Source organism: Elephantulus edwardii, unplaced genomic scaffold (genome assembly GCF_000299155.1).
Source record: "Elephantulus edwardii isolate Elephantulus edwardi_28Jun2011 unplaced genomic scaffold, EleEdw1.0 scaffold00017, whole genome shotgun sequence".
NCBI lineage: Eukaryota > Metazoa > Chordata > Mammalia > Macroscelidea > Macroscelididae > Elephantulus > Elephantulus edwardii.
Window position 1 is genome coordinate 9,032,459 of NW_006399767.1, and position 25,383 is coordinate 9,057,841.

The following is a 25,383-nucleotide window of genomic DNA, read 5'->3' on the forward strand; positions in this document are numbered from 1 at the left end:
ATATTAAATAATATAAAAATATTGTACAAAATAATATTCCTGAAAAAGTAGACATGTTTGTAAAGTGGGATTTTGAGTATTGTAATTTTTAAAGCTATAAGACTTTTTTCTCAGCAACACTTTAGAGCCTTTATTTCCTATTTTACTATTTTTATTGTTGCTATTCTTAACACTGATACCCTGTCCCACATCCCCTTTGACTTTGAGAAAACTGGTTAAAAATCTGAATGATTTCTTGTCCTTATTTTCTGATGTACTTGATGCCTTTGTTCTGTTACTTTTAGAGGGAAGTCATAGACACATTTTCTTTTTTCCAGACCATTATATGATTACTTAAGTGAAAATCTTATGCAAATATGAACTTCATATTTGATTTTTCTGTTAAGGAATTATATAACAAAAAATTTCTGGAAGGTACACGTCTTGAACAAATTTCAGCAGAATCAATGTTTGAGTTTATTATGCCAGTTTATTTTTCTTGTATTTTTGTCCTGGGTTGATGCTCGTGAATGTGTACCATGACCTTTATAGGCACCATAACTGAATATTTTAGGCAAGCTCTCCTATGGCTGTTTAAAGACCACATCTGTGAACAAGAGCTTACCTCAGAGAACAGAAGAACAAACAAATGAGAATACATAGTTCTAAAAGTAAAGAAAGAGTTGGTGGAATGTCTAAAAATGTGTCTTTAAATTTTTGTAGGATTTTATTTCTTGTTTTTCTTCTTTTTTACATATGTTTCTTGAGAGTACACCCATTTTTTTTTTTTTTTGGTGGAGGCATGCATGACGTTCTTCAGCTTATTAACCCACTTTCCAAACCCATCTTCTGATTCACAATTTCCTCCAAATTTTGCTTGCGTGACTCAGCACATACTTCCCATTCTCCCCTACCTCTCTGTTTTTAAATAGTGGTTGTCTTGATTTCTGACAAAACATGGGTTATTTCCACAAAGTTATTAGTGAAAATTTTTGTTAATCCAGGTAGAAATAGAAGGCTTGTACTGGTTTATTTATTTCTCTCTTACTCTTTGTGAAAGGTGGATGGCAGGGTGAGTGAAATCTCTCAAAACAGAATAGTCATCTCCAAAAAAAAAGACTTGTTTTAATGATTTTACCTGTGTCAAACCTTGTGATTAATTTAGGAATTTAAGTTATTTTTTTCCTCTACCTGTGTGACTCATCCTTCCAGGCTTAACTGTAATGTCAGCTCGAGCACAAGGGCATGAACTTTGGTGGCACTTGAATTCTCTCTTTAGAAATTTTATAGTTACACATACCTAGATACGATCATGTGCCCTATGTCCCAGCTCCCTCAGAGCAGCCACTGTGTCCTTCTCTTTTCTTTATCCTGTGAGAAGCAGAGGGGCACAGCAACCAGTCTGAGAACTGTAGGTGTGGACAGGTTTTAAGACGTGGGCATCTCAATCCCTCAAATAGCTGACAGAGATAAAAACGAAATAAACTGATCCAAAGTACGTGGTACATTGTGTTGTTGTTGTTAGATTTTCTTGAGTTGACTCCTATTAGTAGCAAGCTGTGCTGCAATCTCAAAGGCACGTGGTTCGGATTCACCAAGTTCTCCACAGGGGAAGAAATTAGCAATTTCCTCCTGTGTGATATACTGCCTCTGAAAACCCACTGGAGGGTCAGCTATGTACAGGTTCCAACTCAATGACACATAACAACAGTAGCTCTGTACAGCAGTTTGAAACTGTCCCTGATCTTGTGCTGTCCTCACAATCTTTCTTTTGCTTGAGCCCATTGTTACAGTCACTGTGCCTGTCCATTTTGTTGATGGTCTTCCTCTCCTTCATCAACCTTCTACTTTTGCAAGTGCAATGTCTAAAGACTGTTCGTTACCACAACAATTCAAAAGCATTAGCAGGAGTGGCATCCACTTCCTAAACAACATACCTCTGGAAACTATGAGCTTTGAGAAACAGCGATAGTTATAGAAAGGCTTCAGGGGTTTTGTTCATAGGGTCGCTATGAGTCATGCTCGACTAGAAGCAATCAACAACAACAACAACAACAGATCTTCTGTCTTCCATATTCATTGTTCAGCTTGCACAAACATATGAAGCATTTGAAAATGCTATGGCTGAGTTAGGTGAACTCTGGTTTTTAAATTGACATCCTTGCTTGCTCGTAGCACTTTAAAGAGGTCCTCCACAGCAAGTTTACCTGATGTAATATAAAATACATCGTTTGATTTCTTTACTGCAGCTTCCATTGGTGGAATGCCTCAGCTGCTCTGCAGGATAAAAAAGCAAAACAAAACAACCAAGCAGTTTCCTATCCTAAAGATTTACAGCCTCAGAAACCTGATAGAGGGGACAGGGATTTAGAATTGACTTCTTGTAAGTGAGTATAAGTTTTGAATATATTGTAACATTGGGTATAATGTAGCACCATTTATCTTGGATCTTAAAACTGTATCTATATATATAATATAGATATGTTGTTGTTGATTGCCATGCAGTCAAGGTCGACTCATAGCAACTCTATGAACAAAAGACCTAATACCTGAAATGGATGCCACTCCTGCTTCCAAACCTGTTTTACAACTGGGAGCACCACCAAACACTGTCCACATTGGGAAACCATTCTGGAATTTGATATCCCCACAAGGTTCAGCATCATAGCAAACCCAGGTTACCTCATATAGCAAGCACATTGACAAAGAGTGATGTGCAACGTGGAAGAATGTTCCTCCAGATATAACAGCATTAATCTCATTTAGCAGTGGTTAAGTGTTATCAAGTCAAATATGACTAAGAGTAAGCTTTGCACAAAACACCTGAACTCTGTTCTATGATTAACATAATTTCTGTACATTTATAAGAGAATCATGCATACATATATATAGAGAGATGTTTTATTATTGTTATTTCTAAATGCAGGTATCATCCCTTCTTTTATTTTGTCTCAAATCTCCTAAACTCTGGTTGGACTTTCATGGTGGGATGACAAGAGTTAAACAAATGATTTCTGAATTTTTCTCAAATCACTCAGAGTTTCTTTTCTGGCCTATCTTCAGAATGGTCCTAGTCTCCTTTAGACTCTAGCCCTTTTGATGATTACCTTGGCATTCTGCCAAGCTGAGCTTCTAATTTTAGAGTCAAAATACTGGAAGAACAAACCACAGATGTGTATTGAAATATGCACAGTATTGGTACAGAGCCATTTCTAGGAGTTATAATAAAAAATATCTCTTACCCTTAAGATATTTGAAAACTTACCATATTTCCTTTTCTTTTCCTCATCTGGCCCCAAAATATTAATTTTCCCTCCCACATCACACTTGGATTTGAGATAAAAATGATTTTTCTAAATTTTTTTTCTGGGTACAGTCGACATTGTTCATACATTTGTAGGTCATAATGGATTTTAAATATTATTTTCAATGCAGAACAAGCTGTGTTTTCACACTTTGTAAGTCAATTAGTTTAATGGGAATTTTTTTTAAAGGTACAGCTCTTTTCTAAGGGAGATTATTATTATTATTTTCAGAAGCCTTACGTTTATAGGAGTCCAAACTTATCTGAGTCCAAACAATGCCTGTTTTATAATTTTTGTCATGTGCCATTGAGTCAACTGTGACTGTGGCTCTGAAGCTAGCCCTGTCCTGAGCCAATCGCACTGTCACTGACCCACCTATCTTCAATTCCCTAGGTACTGTGTCAATCCATCTCCTCTGGGTCTTCCTTTCCTGTGCTATCTCTCCACCATTCCAAACATGATGCCTTTCTCCAATGATTGGTCCCTCTTGGCAACAAGCGCAAAGTGTGTAAGACATGGTCTCGAAATCTTTTCTTCAAGGAACATTCTGGTTTTGCCCTCTCCAGAACAGATCTGTTTGTTCTCTTGACAGTCCATGGTATGCTCAATACTCTTCTCCAGCCCTAAAACTCAAGGACATCTATTCTTCTTCTGTCATCTTTAGTCATTGTACAGATCTCTGATGCATAGCAAGTAATCGTGAAGACCATGGACTGGATCAGTTGCACCTTAGTCTCCAGACTGACATTGTTGCTCTCAGTGCTCTGAAAGGTCCCTCACAGCAGATTTTCCTTATGCAATTCTTCTTTTGATTTCCTTACTGCTTGTGCCAAGAATGTTGATTGTGGAACCAAGCAAGCTAAAATTGTTAACAACCTCAATCTCTTCTCCATCTATCATGGTGCTGCCAGTTGGTCCAATGATGAAAGTCTTTGTCTTCTTAATGTTGAGCTTCAATCCATATTGAAAACTACAGTCTTTGAACTTCAAGTTTTACAATAGGTACCACAAAAATCTAATTTGGAACATGAACCCTAACCTTTGATAACCATCTATCTATCTTTCAAGAAGAAAAAAGTATTTCTGGGTTTGGTTTTTTGTTTTGTTTTTTTACTCTGAATTTGTATCTACATAAGGGAGAGAAAAAAGAGGAGAGAGGGAAAAATAGGGGAGAGAAAACAATAAAAGAAATGATTGGTTAATTTAATCAATTAAAGTTTGTTGATTTCTCAGTTTTCCCTCTCTTATCCCTTCTGCATATCACAACTCTTTTCTGGATTACATCACCACATTTAAACCACCTAGATCTCTTTATTTTCCCAAGTATTACCTTAAAATTAGTGTATAAACTGTCACGAAAATATTACAAATGTGGGGCAAAGGAAAGACTAATCACATTCTTATTATAATCCAAACAAGTATTCTAGTTGATGATCTATCATGTACTAAATTCTTATTTATTTAAAGACTTATTTATTCTCCCTTAGAAATGTAAATCAGCTGTGTGTTGGAAGCCTCTAGTTTAAGTCAATCAGGACTTGGTGGGTGAGCCTTTGTATTTAAAGGTCATTTGGGTCCTGGGTCTGTGGCCCTCGGGCCTGGTGTAAATTCTGCTTGGGGAGAACATTGTTCTAAGTGGTTCAGCACTTATCTGTCAGTTTGCTGTACTGAGATAACTCGGGGTTGCTGTGATACTGAATGCTGTGCCATTGGTATGTCAAATGCTATAATGATTACCCATGGTGGACAGGGTTTGTTAGAGCTCCCAGATTAAGACAGACTTGGAAGCAGAACTGGAATCCACTTCTTAAATAACTGGCCTTTGGGAACCCTATGAACACTAGAGAAATTAAAATAGTTATAGAACAGGGTTCAGATCTTTTATTCATAGGATCACTATGAGACATACTTGACTCGATGGCACTTAACAGTAACAAGAAGTGTATTACAAATATGGCATCTTTTTTATTGTGGTTACACAATCAAAAAGATTCTTAATTAATCTCCCCTTCCACCATTTTACACAATTATTCAATTATCTACCATGTTATAGGTACCTACCATGTTGTAGGTACTGTGGTAAATACTGGGAAATCATCAAAGATGGCAAAGAACAAGATTCTGAGGCATATGATATCACAGCCTGGTTGAAAGAGTCCAACAATGAACAGTGATTAAAATTATCTTATTTGGAGAAAGATGGGAAATCTCCTCCTGTGTGATTTACTATCTCTGAAAGCCCGCTTACAGTTCAGCTATGGATTGGGTCTGACTTGATAGTGCACAACAACAACAAAATTATTTCATATTGGTAGTGTTTGTTGTTAGGTGTGAATGAGTTGGCTCCCACTCATTTTGACCCTATCTATAACAGAAACACTGCCTGATCTTATGCCCACCTCACAATCTCCACTGCGTTTAAATCCATTGTGCAGTCACTCTGTTAATCCATCTCACTGAAGGTCTTCCTCTCTTTCACTAACCTCTACTTTTCTAAGCATGATGATCCTTTTGATAACCTGGCCCCTCCTGATAGCATGAGATGAAGTCTCTCCATACTTCTCAGAACTGTGAAAAACGAAAGCAACTGTGGCTGCACTTATTCCAAGAAAGACTTGTTACTAATGCAGTCAATGGTATATCCAGTATTCTTTTGCAATCCTTCTATTCAAATGCATCTACTCTTCTTCAGTCTTCCTTATTCGTTGCCAAACTTTCACATGTGTATGAAGCAATTGAAAATTTGGGTCAGGTGCACCATAGTCTTTAAACTGACATCCTTGCTCTTTAACACTTTAAAAAGGTGCACATTTGTCTACTGCAATACATTAGTTTATTTCTTGACTTCTTCACTGATTATTGATTGATTGCAGGACTCGAGTAACATGAAATAACTGACCATTTCAGTCTTTTCTTGATTAATCAGGATGTCATTTATTGGTACATTTGTGAAAATGTTGTTTTCTTATGTTCAGTGTAATTCATACTGAAGGCTATACTCATTGATCTTCTTCAGTAAGTATTTCTTCAGTAAGTGAAGTTGTCTTCAATTTCAGTAACCAAGGTTGTGTCATTGGTCAATTTTTCTCCAATCCTGGTGCCACATTCTTTTTTGTATAGTTCAGTTTCTCAAATCATGTCCTTAGTATGCAGATTAAATGACTTTTCGTTATTGGCTGCTGTCTAGTCAGAACTGACCCATAGCTGACCCGCTAGTGGGTTTTCAGAGATGGTAAATCACATAGGATTTGATTGCCCATATTTTTCCCATGGAGCAGCTGGTAGATTCAAATCATGAACCTTTTTATTGTCAGCTCCATTCTTTACTTCTAAAACAACAGAGCTCCTTACAGATTAAATAAGAATAGTGAAAGGATACCACCCTGATGCACACCTTGTTTTAGATACAGTTCCTTCTGAGCACAATTAAGTGTCTTGGAATTCTCATTCTTCTCAATGTGACCCATAATTTAGTATTATCCACCTTTCTAATGCCTTTTATAGTCAGTAAAATAATATACAACCATGTCTTTCTAGTATTGTCTGCTGTCAACCAAAAGTCATCCGATATCAGCAAAGCGATAACCCTTGTTCCATAGCCTCTTCTGAATCCAGCTTAAATTGATAGCAGTTCCTTGTTGATGCACTGCTTCACCCATTTTTAAATTGTCACAAAACTTTCCCTGCATATGGTACTAATGATACTGTTTTAAAAGATCCATACTTTGTCAGTATTAAGAAATAAAAAGCTATGATAGTGATTAAGAAATCATTAGCTAGGGTGATTAGATAAGAGTTCTTAGAAAAAAGTTTTGGGTAAGATCTAAGAGATAAGAGGGAGCAAGCTTTCTAAATTATTAGAAAAAGACAGAGGGGATGGAGGGAAAGTTAATAATTACACTGGTTTTGTCATGTGCCTTCAACTCGACTATGTGTCATAGCACAGTAGCTTTGAACTCTGTGCTGCTCAGAGCCAAACTCACTGTCTCTGACGCACTTAACCTCATTACCTCATCCGCAGTCTTACACACCTACACTGTCCCTTGACCCTTCCAAGCATTATGTCCTTCTCCAAAGACTGGTCCCTCCTGCCTACATGTCCAAAATATGTGAGACAAACTTCAAATCCCATGCCTCCAAGGAGCAGCTTGGATGGGTAAAACTTTTTGAATTATTGCTATGTGCTTGTTATAGTTTTAAGATATTTGCATGTTTAAGCTCCTTTGATTCCCACAATAATCCTATGTGGTAGATATGTATTTCAATTTTGTAAATGACCAAACAGGTATACATAGAGATTGGATAATTTGTAAAGGTGACATAGCAAGGATTCAGAATGAGATGAATATCTTCCAAAATGCGAATTTTGTATTTAATCCTGAATAGAGTGGAAGTCATGCACTAATTTGGTCTGACTGAACTACTTGGTTGCCGGATGAGGGTAGTTGTAAAGAAACTAGGTGGTTTGAGATGTAAACAAAGCCTTAAGTTGCCAGTGGGACAAAAAGAAACTGGAGTTCAATAAGATCAAGGCAGAATATAGACTTGTGGGTAACCCTGGTTCACTGATGGTCTTTTATAGAAAAGGGTGATTTATTAAATCACAGATGAGGGACTATACATAGAGAAAAAGGCTCAGAAGTAAACACTGTGAAATCTTGGGGCACATTCATGGCTAGAAAAGGAGTCTTCTGTCATAACTGTGGCTTCAGATGAAATAGGCAGACTGGGTTTGCCATCTCATCCTTGTACTATGAGAGGTCTCATATGCTTCAGAGACAACAGTGGGATTCTGTTTTCCTCCCTGTCTTTTACACAAAAACAAGGAAAATAAAGGAGAATCCTTCCAAGAGAGTATGGACCCATTACCAAGCCACTGAGGACCAAGGATGACAGTACATTGGCATTCCATGGTACATTCAAAGTTTCACCTGCACCACATTGATCTGGTCACTTCTGTCATTGGACTCTGTTTAAGGAGTATCAACTCCTGTTACCTGAACATGCTCATTTTTTGTGTGTTTTATTCATGTTTGCTTTTTTTTTTGAGAACCCTCTTTAACAACTCTCTGTGCTGTAGGATCACTGCTATTGCTGTGTCTCCACAGTATGTTGCATATAGTTGTGTGGTATCACTTATCATAGGTTACCTGCTTTTGTTTATTGTCTTTTTTGTCAGACCATGACCTCTTTGAAAACTACAACCATGCCTTTTCTGTTCATAGTCAGAAATTGAACATTGTGTGTTGTTTAGTTTTTAAGTAGTGTTGGATCTATTCTGACTCACAGTGGTTCCCTATGATGGTGTGGGTCTGTCCTATAGAGTTTTCTGAGTTGTGATTTTTAAAGGGTCAGATCGCCGACCAATCTCCCACAGAGCCACTGGGTAGATTTGAACCATCAGTTTTGAATTAGTGGCAAATTGCTTTAATATAAGAAGTCACTTGCACACTGTATGAAGATTCTCACTAAACATCTACTGAATGCCTGCTTTAAAGAATTCTCTAAACCTGGTATCTGTTATTGTTGTTATGTGCTGTTGAGTCATTTGCAACTCATAGCGACCCTATGTACAACAACCCTAAACCGTGCTCTATCCTGTGTCAATCTCATTGCCTCTGACACACCCATCCCGATTACCCCAGTCACTGAATCAATCCACCTCATAGAGGGTCTTCCCCTCCTGTGCTGTCCCTCTACTCTACCCAGCATGATGTCCCTCTCTAAAGACCTGTCTCTCCTTACAACATGTCCAAAGTATGTCAGACGAAGCCCCAGAATCCTTGCCTCCAAGGAGTAGCTGGTTTAACCCTCTCTAGGATGAATCTGTTTGTTTTCTTGGCATTCCATGGTACGTTCAATACTCTTCTCCAGCACCACAGCTCAAAGGCATCAATTCTTCTGTCCTCCCTAATCATTGTCCAACTCTCTGATGCATAACAAGTGATTGCAAAGACCATGGCCTGTATCAGGTGCACCTTAGTCTCCAGAGAGACACCGCTGCCCTTGAGTACTTTAGAGAGGTCCCTAACCACAGACTTTCCCATTGCAATAGGTTTTTTGATTTCCTGGCTACTGGTGCCAAGAGTGTTGACCGTGGAGCCGAGCAAACTGAAGCTGTGAACAATCTCAATCTCTTCGCCATCCATCTTTATGCTACCGATTGGTCCAGTGGTGAGAATTTTTGTCTTCTTGACATTGAGCCTCAGCCTATATTGAAGGCTGCAGTCCTTGACCCTCTGCAGTAAGTGCATGAGGTCCTCCTCAGTTTCAGTGAGCAGTGTTGTGTCATCTGCATAATGCAGACTGTTGATAGATCGTCCACCGATCCTAACGCCATGCTTCTCCTCATAGAGCCCAGCCTCTCGGATAATCTGCTCTGCATACAGGTTGAAAAGGTATGGAGATAGGACACATCCTTGGCGTACACCCTTCCCAATTTTGAACCATGCAGTGTTCCCTTGCTCTGTTCTGATGACTGCCTCTTGGTACAAGTATAGGTTTCACATTAGTACAATTAAGTGTTCTGGGATTCCCATTCTTCTCAGCATCAGCCACAGTTTGTTATAATCCACACAGTCAAATGCCTTTGCATAATCAATGAAACACAGATAGACATTCTTCTGGTATCTAATTAAACTTATATTCTTTTAACAGCTACAAAGTAAAAGTAGGTTTCTAGAGGAAAATATGATTTCTAGATTATGTATGTATGATTACTAAATTAACAGTGAGAATGAATGAATGAATGGGAATTGCTTGTATTGAGATCCTACCCATATATTACTGTTTTAAGTTTGTTGTTGTTAAGTGCCATCGAGTCATAGATGCCTCATAGTGACCCTATGAACGAAAGACCTGAACATTTGAATAACTTTCATAATTTCTCCATGTTCATAGAGTTTTCAGAGGCAAGCTATTTCGAAGTGGGTGCCACTCCTAATCCTCAAACTTTCTTGACTTTAACTTTGTGCAATTAGTTTATATTGCCTCAGTTTTAGAGTTTATGCTCTTTTTGAGGCTAAGACTTCCAAATTTTAATTCTTGTGCCCTTTGAACCCCTTTGTACTTGTTTTTGTTTTTTTACTGAATGCCAAATAAATTCTGTTACCTTAAATTCTATGTGAGGTAGATTATATATATATAAAATTCTATGTTAATTTTCAGGTAAAGAATTTCTAATAGCTTAGATAAAAAGAGAATAATTTGAGAAAATGTCAAGTAAGTTAACATTTTGGTGCCACTAACTTTCCAAGGAATAGTAAGATAATTACAGTCTGTAATAATTTTCTGTTTTTAGTAAGGTGTTTGACTGTGTGGATCATAACAAACTGTCGCTGACTCTGAGAAGAACGGAATCCCAGAACACTTGATCATGCTAATGTGAAACCTATACTTGGACTAGGAGTCAGTCATCAGAACAGAACAAGGAAACACAGCATGGTTCAAAATTGGGAAGGGCGTACACCAGGGATGTGTCCTATCTCCATACCTTTTCAACTTAGATGCAGAACAGATTATCCAGGAGGCTGGGCTCTATGAGGAGAAGTGTGGCATCAGGATTGGAGGAAGATTCATCAACAATCTGTGTTATGCAGATGACACAACCCTGCTTGCTAAAACTGAGAAGGACCTGAAGCACTTGCTGCAGAAGGTCAAGGACGGCAGCCTTCCATATGGATTTAGGCTCAATATCAAGAAGACAAGGATTCTCACCACAGGGCCAATTGGCAGCATCATGATAGATGGTGAAGAGACTGATATTGTTCACAGCTTTAGTTTGCTTGACTCCACAGTCAACACTCTTGGCCACAGCAGCCAGGAAATTAAAAGACATATTGTGATGGGAAAGTCTGCTGTTAGAGACCTCTCTAAAGTACTGAAGTGCAATGGTCTTTCTCTGGAGACTAAGGTGAGCCTGATACAGGCCGTGGTCTTTGAAATAACTTGCTATGCATCAGAGAGCTGGACAATGACTAGGGAGGATAGAAGGAGAATTGATGCCTTTGAGCTGTGGTGTTGAAGAAGAGTACTGAATATACCATGTACTGCTAAGAAAACAAACAAATTCATCCTAGAGACAGTTAAACCAGGCTGCTCTTTGGAGGCAAGGATTCTGAAGCTTCGTTTAACATACGTTGGACATTTTGCAAGGGGGGACCAATCCTTGGAGAAGGAGGTCATGCTTGGGAGGGTGGAGGGACAGTGCAGGAGAGGAAGACCCCTCTATGTGGAGGATTGATTCAGTGACTGAGGTAATGGGAGTAGGTGTGTCAGAGATAGTGAGATTGCTACAGGATAGACCAGGGTTTAGGGCTGTTGTACATAGGGTCATAACGACAACAATAACAGTAACTACTTACAGATGATTAGATAGCAGACAACTTTTCAGAAAAATAATAACTAGGGTTTGGTTTTTTTGAAAGATTGCTTCAGAAAAGAATCATGGCTATTATGTAGCTAGTTATATTTTATGTTGAGTAGTTAGTGATTTTCTTTTACAGATAATACAAGGAAGCAGATTCTATGTTCTAAAAGGCTTAGAAATAAAGAATATAAACAGCTGTCTTCACTGCAGAATATTTCAAAGCCTGTAATACGCTTTATGTGCAGTTATTCACCAAGATCATGTTTCACGTCTCATATTTGATTTACCAAATGTAAGCCTTTATCTTCCTTTGGGAAGCCTGTTTATTTCTTGAAAGTATTTGATAGAACACAGTTCAAAGAAACTGTGTTGGTTAAACTGTGAAGGAGCAGAAAGCATACTTCTGCTTTTTTAATCTTTGTAATGGGAAGGCATACAATGTGGGGCAGTATCTGTGCAGACTGGAGTCCTTGGATGGTACAAATAGTTAATGTACTCAGCTACCAGAATCAATGTTTGGAGTTTGAGACTACAGAGGTACCTTGGGAGAAAAACCTGGTGATATTCTTCCAAAAATAAACAACCAACAGCAACAACAAAAACCCAGCCATGAAGCACATTACAGAACACAATTCCACTTTGATGTAAATGAGGTTACCATGAGTGAAGTGTACTCAAGAACAACTTATTTTGGGTTGGTTTGTTGTTGGGTTTTTTTTTTACATTATCTGCTGAAACAAAAACTACTGTTTCCTTTTAATATTGAACTATTGAGGTCTGAGCAAAAGTCCTAACTTAATAGATAATGTTATTCCATATAACATTCCATTGTTGAATTTCTCTTTTTCTAAAATTTTTTCTTTTATATTGGTTTGCATAAAAAAATATATATTGTGTTTCACACTATCCTTCATTCATACTGTCTAACACACAACAATTCCCATTCCTATAAAATCAATCTACTTCATCCTTCCAGATCCCGGCTGGATTCTTCCCACTTTACCTACCTTCTCCTTCCACCCATCAAATTGTGTGACCCTATTGTTTCCCCCTGCCCATCCTCACCCCTTCTCCCCTAGGATCCTTTTACTAGTTTTACTACTTTTAGAAAAGTTTTGTTTACTCTTTTTACTAGTTATCCTTCTATTTTTACAGTAATGGTCTCATGAAGTTTTGATCCTTATGAGACTGAGATAGTTCACTAAACATAATGCTCTCCAGTCTAACCCAAGATATATAGTAATTTCAAAATCATTGCTCTTGAGTGCTGCATAGAATTCCATCATGTGAATGAACCACAATTTCTCAATCCATTCAATTGTGATTGAATATGTGTGAACTGTTTCCATGTTCCTGCAATTGTGAATAATGCTGCTATAAACATAGATGTACAAATCTCCATTTGTGTCTCAGTTCTAACTCCTTGGAGTATATTCCTAGAAGTGGAATAGCTGGATGAAGCAGAATTTCCGTATTCAGCTTTTTGAGGAAATGCCAAACTGTCTTCCAGAGTAATTGTACCCTTTCACCATCCCACAGCGGTGTATGAGAATTCCTATCTCTCCACATCCTCTTCAAAGTTTATTGCTTTCTGTCTTGTTAAACTTTGCCACTGGGGGAAAGACAGTATGCCATTGTGGTTTTGATTTGCTAGTCTCCTATTGCCAATGATTTTGAGTATTTCTTCATTTGACTGTTGGCCATCTGATTGTCTCCCATTACGAAAGGTCTTTCACTCGTTTTGTGATTGGGTTATCAGCCTTTCTCTTGCAGAGGTCCCTGGGAGCATCTGCTGAAGTCTTCACAGGGGGAAGAACTCAGCTCCGGAGGGTCTATTGTTGAATTTTTTATTCTGTCATGGTCCAAGGCAGGAAGTCTTCAAATTCTCTGGTCTCTGAATATTCTAGATAGCATTAAGGGCCACTTACAGTACAATCTGACTATATCTCTTACATTTCAGTGACATGTATTTCACTTCTGGGAAAACTAGACCCACTGTGTTCTGTGGATATTCCATTTCCCTTTGCCTCTTCCTTTGTCTTTTGTCTAATGTATCCATCTGTTCAGCTCCCTATGTTGCAGCTGGACAATTATTGATTCATTGTTGCTGTTGTTTTTACCACAAGTCAAAAGTGACTCATAGCTGACCCTTCAGCACATTTTCAGAGGGAGTAAATAGCATGGAAGGAGATTGCCCCTATGTCTCCTGTGGAGAAATTCATGGTTTCAAACTGTGTGCCTTTGGATTGGCAGCATAAGTTCTTACCACTAGGCCACCAATTGTTATTGTTGTTGTTGTTATCATTGTTAAGTGCCATCAAGTCCAGTATGACTCATAGTGACCCTATGAAAAACAGATCTGAACTCTCTCCTATCCTGCACCATCCTTATCATCTCAACATATTTGAGTCCATTGCCACACATAGTATCAATCATTCTCCATGAAGGTCTTCTCCTTTGCTGATGCTCTACCTTTCCAAGCATGCCCCTTTCCATGGAATATCCTCTCCAAACATGTCCAAAATAAGTGAGATGAAGCTTCACCATCTTTGCCTCCAAAGAACACTCTGGTTGCACTTTCTCTATGACATATGTGTTCTTTTGACAGTCTGTGGGATATTCAGCACTCTTCTTCAATACCACAACTCAAATGCATCAATTGTTCTCCTGTCACCCTCGTTCACTGTCCAGCTCTCAGTTGCACCACAGGTGGCTTGCAAAACAGTGTGTGGCTTGAATTAAGTGCACTTTAGTCTCAAAACTTACATCATTGCCCTTCAGGCCTTTGGAGATGTTCCTAACAGTAGACTTTCCTAATACTATACATTTCCTGATCTCCTGACTGATGGTACCAAAGTTGTTGACTGTGGAGATAAGCAAAATGAAATCTTTGATACTAGAGCTCCCTATTAATGTGCAATTTAATAGGGTTACTCTCCATAAAGAACAGATTGTGCTTGCAATTTCTAGAGAAGAAATCACTCTTGTGTATCTCCTAGAGGAACATGAATGCTACCTTCTTTTATATCTCATACGATCTCTTTTTCCCCCCTCTGCTGTGATGTTAATTAACTGTATGTTTGTCTATTACCTCCTAATAGAGTAAACAAACACATTGTAGGCAGGAGCTGTGCCTTAATTGTAAATCTGGTAGAGCCAGACTGGGCTGCGTGTCTAGGTACCACTCACTCACTTATTGTTATCGAGTTGATTCCTTCCATCAGGTTTTGAAGGTTGTAATTCTTCAAGGGAAGAGGCTCCTCACCTTTCTCCTGCAGAGCTGCTGGTGATCTAAGTGCCAGAGACCTGCAGCCTTTTATTTAGCAGAGCAGCACACTATGGGCTATGGCATGGGAGCTCTGGAAGCCCTGGTGGCCTAATCTGTAGGGAGCTGTGCTGCTAACTCAAAAGGTGGCAATTTGAATCCACCAGCCATTATGCAGGAGAAAGATGGGCAATTTCCTCCTTTGTAATTTGCAGTCTCCACAATTAATTCTTATTCTGTCATCCTTAGTCGTTGTCCAACTCTCTGAGGCATAGCAAGTAATCTCAAAGACCATGGCCTGGATCAGGTGCATCTTAGTCTCTAAACGGAAATCATTGCTCTTTAGCACATTGGAGAGGTCCCTGACAGCACATGAGTGTTGAGGACTTTCATTCATAGAGTCGCCATGAGTCACCTACAACTAGATGGCACTTCACAACAACAACAACAACAACAATTTGCAGTCTCCGAAAACACATTAGAGGGTCTGCTATGAGTCAGTTCCAATTTAATGGCAGTGAGTGAATATAAAGGTTAAAAAAAACAACCTTATTTTACAGACTCTTCTAACCAAGGATGTTAATTTACAACTCCTCAAAAATTCAACATGTTTTGAAAGACAAGCTTTCTCAGACAGTACCCACTCACATCTTTCTTACCACTGGCTTACTTTCAAACAAATCTAATTCAGAGTAAAAGAGAAAGGTATTTGGAAACCCTAGACCTTACCCTCACCCACTCATTCCAAGTACCAAAGGGAAGCAGACTGTTGTTGTTGTTGTTGTTATGTGCCGTCGAGTTGCTTGCAACTCATAGCAACCCTATGGACAACAGCCCTAAACCCTGCTCTATCCTGTGCCAGTCACACTGCCTCTGACACACCCATCCCGATTATCCCAGTCACTGAATCAATCCACCTCATGAAGCCCCTCCTGTGCCATCCCTCCACCCACCCAAGCATGATGTCCCTCTCCAAGGACGTCTCCCTCCTTACAACATGTCCAAAGTATGTCAGACAAAGCCTCAGAATCCTTAGCCTGGTTTAACCCTCTTCAGGATGAATCTGTTTGTTTTCTTGGCAGTCCAGGCTACATTCAATACTCTTCTCCAGCACCACAGCTCAAAGGCATCAATTCTCCTTCTATCCTCCTTAGTCATTGTCCAACTCTCTGATGCATAACAAATGATTGCAAAGACCATAGCCTGTATCAGACGCACCTTAGTTTCCAAAGTGACACCATTGCTCTTCAGTACCCTGGAGAGGTCCCTAATGGCAGACTTTCCCATCACAATACGTTCTTTTTATTTCCTGGCTGCTGGTGCCAAGAGTGTTGACTGTGGAGCCACAGGTTTTTAAATTTTATTGAATAAGTAATTTCACAACCAAACTAAAAACCATGTTTGTTTTAAAAGATTTTCAAAAGGTAAGCAATTTACTTGAGATATCATTAAAAACTCACTGTTCTTCAGTTGGAATCTACCTCATAGTCCATAACTCATAACTCAAAATGCTTCAGTGGGTTTTCTGAAGCTGTAAATCCCAAGGGAGGAGATTGCCCATCTTTCTCCCATGGAGCAGCTGATGGATTTGAACTGCCAGAGAGATGCCACCTTGGGTTAGCAACACAACTCCTTATGCACTACCAACGCTTGAAGTAGAATTCAGAAAGTCTTCATTTGGATGAAAGGCCTTAACTCTCCTGTGGGTGGCAGACTATTTGATGCTGATTCTTTTTCAGGTGGCTTCAATGTAAATATTAGTTAAGATGTGCATATCATATGGACAACGTGTGATACATTTGTATCTCATTCTCTTTCATAGTTGTGTGTTTTCTTTTCTCTAACCTTCAGCAAATTAGGAAACAATAATGAAGTTTTAAAAATCAGCAGAGAACCTGTAGAGAAGTAATAATAATAATAAAGTCAGATGATTCCTCATCATTCTATGTGTGTTTCTTGGTAATTTCCTACTGCTTTACCTTCAAAGGAAGAGCAGAGTTTGAACATGAAGAGATGAGATTAATGGAAATGGAAAATCTTTCAAATAAGGGCTAGCTTAGTCATGTAATAGTCAAAGGACTGGAGATCAGAGGTGGACACCAATCCGCCATGTTATAGTAATCAACATTGCTTTAGGGTTTTTTGGTTCCAGATAGTTTATCTTCTCATGGGGAAAATGATAAAGAAAAAGAAACAATGAATTATTTCATTTGTCTTAAAAGAATAATAATAATATTAATGTAAGATTTACTCTATTTTAATTCTTTTTAATATTCTCTTTCCAGGAAAAGATAAGATTAAAGTGTCAGAGGAGGACTTGAACAAACTTTATCTAATTAAATGGTGTATTTTGGAAACTATTCGTTTAAAAGCTCCTGGTGTCATTACTAGAAAGGTGGTAAAGCCAATTAAAATTTTGGTGAGTTTCAGTTTTAAATTAATCACTCTTCTGAAAAAAAAATCTGATCTCTGAATATTTTAGAATGACATTAATGGCCATCGACACTACAACCTTACCGAATCTCTTAGAGTTCAATGACATATATTTCACTCTGGGAAAACTAGACCCACTGTTGTTGTTAATATGATGGTGGGTATTTGGATAAAATGTAACCCTCTGAATGTCATTTTTGCCAGAAGATTCTATATTATGATTAACATAATTTTGTGGTTGAGGGCAAGAATCAGCTTCCCAAAATTGCAAATTGATAATTTCTAAGGGGACATAGTTTGTTTAACTTGCCTTACATAAATTATACCACTTAGTTTGAATGTTATTTTGGTCAGTTTTTATTTAAAGTAGTTAAATAATTAATTACCTTAAGCCATAAGTATAAAAGAATATGCTCTGAGAAAAATATGCCAGACAATTTCATGTAATTAAGTAGAGCAATGCACTTATTACCCTGACTATTGCTATAATTCTTATTGAACAATTTATTAAATTTCAGTTATATCCTGATTAGGAAAAGATTGAATTATAGGCTAATTATTTCTCTCTCTTAGTGTTTATTTTGGTGGTTGTTTTAAAATACAGATCTTACACACATTTTACTAAATGTAAACAAAAACATTTCTTTTTTAATTATCATATATGATAGTTCTTAGTTTTGTTTGTCAATGACACATTGCTTGTTACATAAATTGAATTTTTTTAAATAAAATTTTCACTTTATACTGGTTTACTTACAAAGTTCGTATACGTTGTTAGAAATACAATTGAGTTTTATGTGTTGGCTTTGTTTTTGCAACCTTGATAAATTCAGCTATGAGTTAATAAATCTGTTTTCTGTCACTAAAATATATTTATACCATTTTAAAATACAGCATAATAATCCAGTATATGGAGTACTATAATTTTTCAAATTAGTTCTCTATTTGTGAATATGCACATGGCTTGCACCTTTTTCTGTTATAAACTTTGCAAAGATATATATCCTTAGAAGTAAATTCTTACTTATATTTAAGATTATTTCTTCTGCATAAATTCCTAAAACATGGTCCGTTTAGCTTGATATGTATTTATAATAGAATGTCTTGACTAAATAAAACTTACACATATCATCCAAGGAAATTGGATTATAAAAATATGTTTTTTATAGGACTGCATACACCATATTAGGAACTCTGGTGGTGTGGTTGCATTGTTAACCTACAGGGCACACTTCTTTGGCAGTTTGAATCAACCAGTGGTTCTATGGGAGAAAGATGAGTAGTCTCCTCCCGCACAATTTAGAGCCTCAGAACACTCACTAGAGGGTCAGCTATGAATTGGATCTTACTTAATTATAATGAGAGAGAGAGAGAGACTGAAAGAGATACCAAATGGTGACAGAGACTCTCCCATTGGATTTCTCATTGGGTCAAGGCTTCTTGCAGTGAAAACTAGAATTGTTCTTCCACTGCCCTTCCTTCATGTGGTCTAACTAAGCATTATGTAAAATTCACCTGCAAAAATTCCCAGAAAAGAATAACAAAGAAATTTTTATAAGAATAATAATAATGCAGGAATATTAACTATCTTCTCTAGGAATGAAAACATTTTGAAACAAGAAAAATGCAAACAGTGTGCTACTGGTGGTATAAGGCCAGATGTTTAGATCAAGAGAACAAACTATATTCTATATAAGAATTTAATATTAATAGAATTAATAATAGAATAGTTGGAAAAGAAATTGAAGTGGTTAACAATTAGAACTTGATTGGGTCCACAATCAACACTCGGCACCCGCAGTAAGGAAATCAAAAGATGAGTTGCATTGGGTAAATCTGCTGTCAGGGACTTTTCCAGGGTACTGAAAAGCAATGATATCAGTCTAGAGACTTAGGTGTACCTAATCTAGGCCACTCAAGGTTTGAATTTGTTCTTCAGTTCCTTCAGCTTAAGAAATGCTGAGTGAGCAATATTTAAGGATGCTTTGGGCAGAATATTAAATGACCCAGGAAGCATTAAAAGAAGATGGAAAGAGTATACAGAGTCATTGTACCAAAAGGAATGGGTGGGCACAGAAGAATTTCATGAAGCAATGTATGAACAAGAGCTTGTGGTGATGAAGGAAGAAGTTTAAACTGCTCTGAAAGAATTGACAAAACACAAGTCCCAGGAATTGATGGACACAGAAGAATTTCATGAAGCAATGAATGAGCAAGAGACTATGGTGATTAAGGAAGAAGTTCAAACTGCTCTGGAAGAATTGACAAAAAAACAAGTCCCAGGAATTGATGGCATACCAATGCACATATTTCAACAAACAGGTGCTGCCCTGGATGTGCTCACCAAGTTGTGCCAAAATATCTGGAGGTCAACCACCTTGGTCAACTGACTAGAAGAGATCTATGTTTGTTCCCATTCCAAAGAAAGGTGACTCAACAGAGCGTGGAAATTATTGAACAGTATCATTGATATCATGTAACCAAGATTCTGTTGAAGATTATCCAAAAACGACTGGAACAGCACATCAGCAGAGAACTGCCTATAGTGCAGGCTGGGTTTAGAAGGGGTTATGGTACTAGGGATATTATAGCTAATGTCAGATGGATCTTTGCTGAAAGCAGAGAACACTAAGGAATGTCTACCTGTGCTACACTGACTATGCAAAGGTATTTGACTGTGTGAATCACAACAAACTGTGGCTGACTGAGAAGATTGGGAATCCCAGAACACTTGATGGTGCTTATTGTGAAACCTATACTTGGACCAGGAGGCAGTCATCAGGACAGAACAAGGAAACACTGAATGGTTCAAAATTAGGAAGGGTGTGTCAAGGATGTGTCCTATTTCCATACCTTTTCAGTCTATTTGCAGAACAGATTATCAAGGAGGCTGGGCTCTATGAGGAGAAATGTGGCATCAGGATTGGAAGTAGATTGATGAGTAACAATCTGCATTATGCAGATGACACAACCCTGCTTGCTAAAACTGAGGAGGACCTGAGGTGCTTGCTGCAGTAGGTCAAGGACTGCAGCCTCCTATATGGATTGAGGCTCAATACAAAGAAAACAAAGATTCTCACCACTGGGCCAGTTGACAGCATCTTGATAGATGATGAAGAGATTGAGATTGTTGACAGCTTCAGCTTGCTTGGCTCTACAATCAACACTCTTGGAAATCTATTTAGTGCCTTTTTTTCACAAGAGATAGCTGATTCTCTCCTATAGGTTTGGAATCAATTCCTTGTGATATTTGGTTCTGATTGGAGAATATTAATAAAATCCAATTTGGCATAGACTTGCAATAGGGAAAAGAGAGGGGTGTTCTCATAGCCTCTTCAGTAATTTGTGGTTATTCTTTGATACCACATTAAAACGCAACAAGTGGTATATTCACAAAGGCTTGTCATCATGTAGAATCTCCAATGACATCAATGACTACTTTATAATCAGTTTCCTTAAAAAGCTGTTGTTCCACCTTCTGCTTTGAACGGATCTTTTATCCAGGAATTATTTTAATCTTGTTGACTCTGGAAAACATTTTATGTACCATCAAGTTGGAACTGATTCATAGCTGACCCTAAAGTGGGTTTTAGAGGTAAATCCCATGGGAGGAGGTTGCCCATCTTTCTCCTGTGGAGTATTTGGTGGATTCAAACTGCCTGCCTTAGGGTTAGCAGTGCAATACCTTACCTATAGGCCACAAGAGCTCCCTAAAAGAGTCTTTATAATGAGAACGGCTGCTATAGAGAGAAAAAGATGTCTAGATTAGCCCACAAGGAAGATGAATTAACTGGACTGTATCACATCAAAATTTAGTATAATTCCTTTTATAAGAACAGCATTTGAATTTAATTCTAAATTCTATTCCAAGCCTTCACTATTGGGGAAAAAATGCATCAGACATATGATCAATTTCATATATTACTGTGGCAAGTGACACTATGTTCACTATAGTTTACTTTTACTTCACAATTAGCCTGCGATGAAGGAGACATATTTTTTAAAAGGATAAAAAGCAAAGATGAAAGCAAAAATACATCATATGGTTACTTCACTCAAGATCAGGCACTTAGAGAAATAAATGAGAAGACTGAATGATCCAAATGTGTAATGTAATTTGAAATAAAATCCAAAATAACATTTTTGCAGACTTTTTTAAAATGGAAAAAAAATAACATCAATCAAATGTAGACAAAAAATGGAGTGGAAAGAACTCTATTTGGTTAAAACACATGGGCAAATAATTTTAATATTTTAAGAAGTCATCAAGATGGGTAAGTAAAGCACTATTGTGACATTAATGTGAACAGAACATAACATGCAAGTTTATAGGCAGAAACAGTTTGTTGAAAAATGTTCAGCAAAATCATAAAAACTTAAATAACCAAAAAGAACCTATTTAAAATGTCAGATTAAGCAATGAAATTCTTATATGCTGTATTTAGAAACTTATTCCAAATTTGGAAATACAGTTGGATAGCATGAGCTTTAAAAATATATATGTGCATTATGTTATGAGCATTGACGATAAAAATGCATATGAAATATACTTTGTGGAAGAAAATGCTCATTATGGCAATGCTTATTATGGAGGGGAAACAGATGGAAATGATTGAGTTAATCATGGTTTCATCTACTTGAAAAGATCATGATTTCCAACCATGATTGAAGAGAAAATTGATTATGCAATGAAAAGAAAGAAAATTTTGCATTATAATGTTAAGTATTCCCCAATCTAGAATACACTGTAATTTCTAGTTGTTGCCAACTCCAATATTTCATATGAAAAGTTATGCTACAGCGGGCTTATGCAAGATTTGAAAGGACCCTGTTGGTGCAACTTTTAAGCACTCAACTCCTTGTTGAAAGGTTGGTTGTTCAAAACCATTCAATGGCTCCAGTGGAGTTAGACTTGGTGATGTGTTCTCATAAAGAATATAGCCTTAAAAATCCAATAGTTGCTAGGCTTCAAAATGAAATTGAGGGTACCCAACAACCACCACCACCACCACCTATATGTTGCTAAAATTTGGAGGATTATCTTAGTTTTCCTCCTGTATAATCAAATATGTAAAGAGCCCTGGTGGTGCAGTAGTTAAATGCTAGTTTACTAACTCAAAGGTCGAAGTTTCAATCCACTAGTTGCTCCATGTGAGATAGAGCTGATATTACGCGTCTGGAATGATTATAGCATTAGAACTCACTTTCTCTCTTAGAATTACGCTGTTCCCTCTGGCTACCTGATGCTTTTGTCTCCATGTTATTCAACTATATATACAAAGTTTGGAGCAAAAAATTTGGTTCTAAATAAAGCAAGTAGGAGTGTAAGCTTCATTGCTTAATCTGACATTTTGAAGAGGTTATTTTGGTTGTTATTTAGGTTTTTATGACTCTGCTGAACATTTTTTCATGTCAGCAAAGTTTTTCTGTCTCAAAACTTCTGTACCATGGAGACATATTTGCTTTGTTTTGCAGGGTCACTATAAATCAGAATCAACTCAATCAAAACGGGTTTAATGATGCATATGTAACTGAAGAACAGAATTAGGAAGTAGTCACTACTTAAAGTGGAAGGTGTAGACTCTCCAAGAGAGAGTTGGTTTTTCTCACCCTCAATAATATATTGTGTATATATCTTCATTACAAGAGGGATTATTTTCAGTGGCACAAACTCTCTGTAATTTAAATTTATAAAAATTACTTGGATTTCTTTTCTCTCTTAGAATTACACGGTTCCTTCCGGTGACCTGCTAATGTTGTCTCCATTTTGGCTACATAGAAATCCAAAGTATTTTCCTGACCCTGAATCATTCAAACCTGTAAGTTATTTCTTTTGGTATTCATTACCTTTGGCTTTTTTTAAAAAAAATATTTTATATTAGTGTGCATACAAAATTCATATACATTGTGTTTCACACATTCTTTAATTTATACTGTATTTGATACAATCCTTCCCATACACAATATTTTATAGAATTAATCACCATTGTTCCATACCCACCATTACCCTGTCTTTTTAGGTCCCCACTGGATTTTTCCCAATTCCTTCACCCTTCATTCTTCCCACCAAATTCTATGACCCCTTGATATCTCCATTGCCCATACTCAGCCCCTTGACCCTTTTGGACCTTCTTATATATTTTACTAGTTGCCCTTTGCTTTTAATGTCTTTTTATGCAGGGTATATTAAGTGGTAAATTGTCTAGAATGGTATCTTTAAGAAGGAGATCTGATAGCCTAATGGGTAAGGAACTGTGCTGCCAATCCAAGCAAAACCAGGCAGTTCAAATCCACCAGTTGCTCTAAGAGAAAAAAAAAGTCATCTCGTTTCCTGCAACATGTTGTTGTTGATTGCCTTTGAGTTGAGCACGACTCATAGTGACACTATGAACAAAGGGCCTAAAGGCCCTCTACAACTATTGACATTTATCAAAGTTTACAGAGTTTCCAGACGCAAGTTGTTTAGGAAAGTGGATGCCAATCCTGCTTCCCTGCAACATACAGACTCTGCAAACCTGCTGGAGGTTATTCATTCTATTCACTAGCAATGAATGAGTACCACTAAGCAACAGTATCTCTCTGGTTAGTAAGAGTCATTTTGGTTACAAAATGCAGATTAGATTACTTAAATAGTAAACTTTCTGGAATAAGTTTTCCCTACCTTAAATTAGAGTTTTACCTGCACATAGTAAAGCATTCTTAAAATAAGACGCCTAATTCTGACAGACTTATTTCGTATTCTTCAGGCAATTGCTTCTATTACTGGTTTCCAGGAGTACAAAGAATAAAAAAATAGAGCAAATTAAAATCATGCTCTTCTGTTTCTTAGAACTGTGGAATTACAGGCTGAACAGAATCTTAAGAGGTCATTCAGGCTGTTCTCTGCCTCCAGGTAAATTTGTCAGAAGTGGCAACCAGATGTATTTGCTCTGCATCTTCAGCTTTCTCCAGCAAGCCGGGCTGTCAGCCTCTTATTACTAAACCAGTTACAGAGGAAAATGTTATGATGGAGCCTGAGACCTTCTTATAAATATCCTTATACTTCAGAGGTCAATTCTGTGGTTGGTTTTCATTATCATCTACCTTGACCACTTAACAGAACTCTTTTAAAGCCTTTTTTATTTATATGTACATGTTCCAAAGAGAGATACAGTTCTGTCTTATATTAATAACTAGTCATGGGGGGGAAAAGAAAAAAAAACACCCAACCTACCAAAAACTCTGCAATTTTATATGCAAGGATTAGCTGTACAAGATCATTTTTAGCCTGGAGAAATAAAGTTAAGTTTATTTATATAAAACTGAGTTGGAAAAAAATGTTTTCTTCCCACAGGAACGTTGGGAAAAGGCAAACATAGAGAAACGTATTTTCTTGGAAAGCTTCATTGCATTTGGAAGCGGGAAGTACCAGTGTCCCGGAAGGTCAGTGAGACAGCTGGGCCACATTTATGCAGCGAGCTGCAGAAAGATGATGGCTCAGAGGGAAGAGCTAGAGCCTAATCCTTCTCTTATTTATTGTCAAACTGCAGGGCCATCCAGGAGACTGTGTTTTTTGTTTAGTTGGTCCAGCATACTCTGCGATGTCTTTGTGGAAATATCTTAAGTGGTTTATGGTGGAATTTTGTAAAAGGAAAATACTGTATTCACAGCAACCAGATAAAAACAAGACTTATGGTTCCAGAGCTCAGCTTTCATATAAGGGAGTTTACAGGTGGCTTATGGTCCACCTTTGAAAAAATAAAAATTGCTGTTATTGTTGTTAGGTGCCGTCAGGTTGATTTCAGCTCACAACTACTCTATGGATTAGAGTCCAGCTGCTCCATATGGTTTTCTAGGTTGTAATACCCCCTCCCCCCTATCCATTTCCCCCTAACTCTTGTGAGTTTTGAATCTTGATGGAAGCAGATCATTAGGTCTTCTTGCTACAGAGTCTCTGGATAGGTTGGAACCAACAGCCTTTTTGTTTAGTAGCCTAGTGCTTAGCTAAACCACCAGGGTTCTTTAAAAACAAAGAAACGAATATATATATATAT

General features: G+C 37.6%; 1 protein-coding gene across 1 annotated transcript in view; it reads left to right on the forward strand.

Annotated features, from left to right (window-relative positions):
- Nucleotides 1-25,383, forward strand: part of LOC102861111 (24-hydroxycholesterol 7-alpha-hydroxylase-like) — a 182,423-nt gene that overhangs the window by 108,147 nt on the left and 48,893 nt on the right. Inside the window, exons 8-10 of the mRNA XM_006881929.1 lie at nt 17,203-17,336; nt 23,074-23,169; nt 24,684-24,772. Of these exons, the coding sequence (XP_006881991.1) occupies nt 17,203-17,336; nt 23,074-23,169; nt 24,684-24,772 (319 nt within the window). The remainder of the gene's footprint in view (nt 1-17,202; nt 17,337-23,073; nt 23,170-24,683; nt 24,773-25,383) is intronic.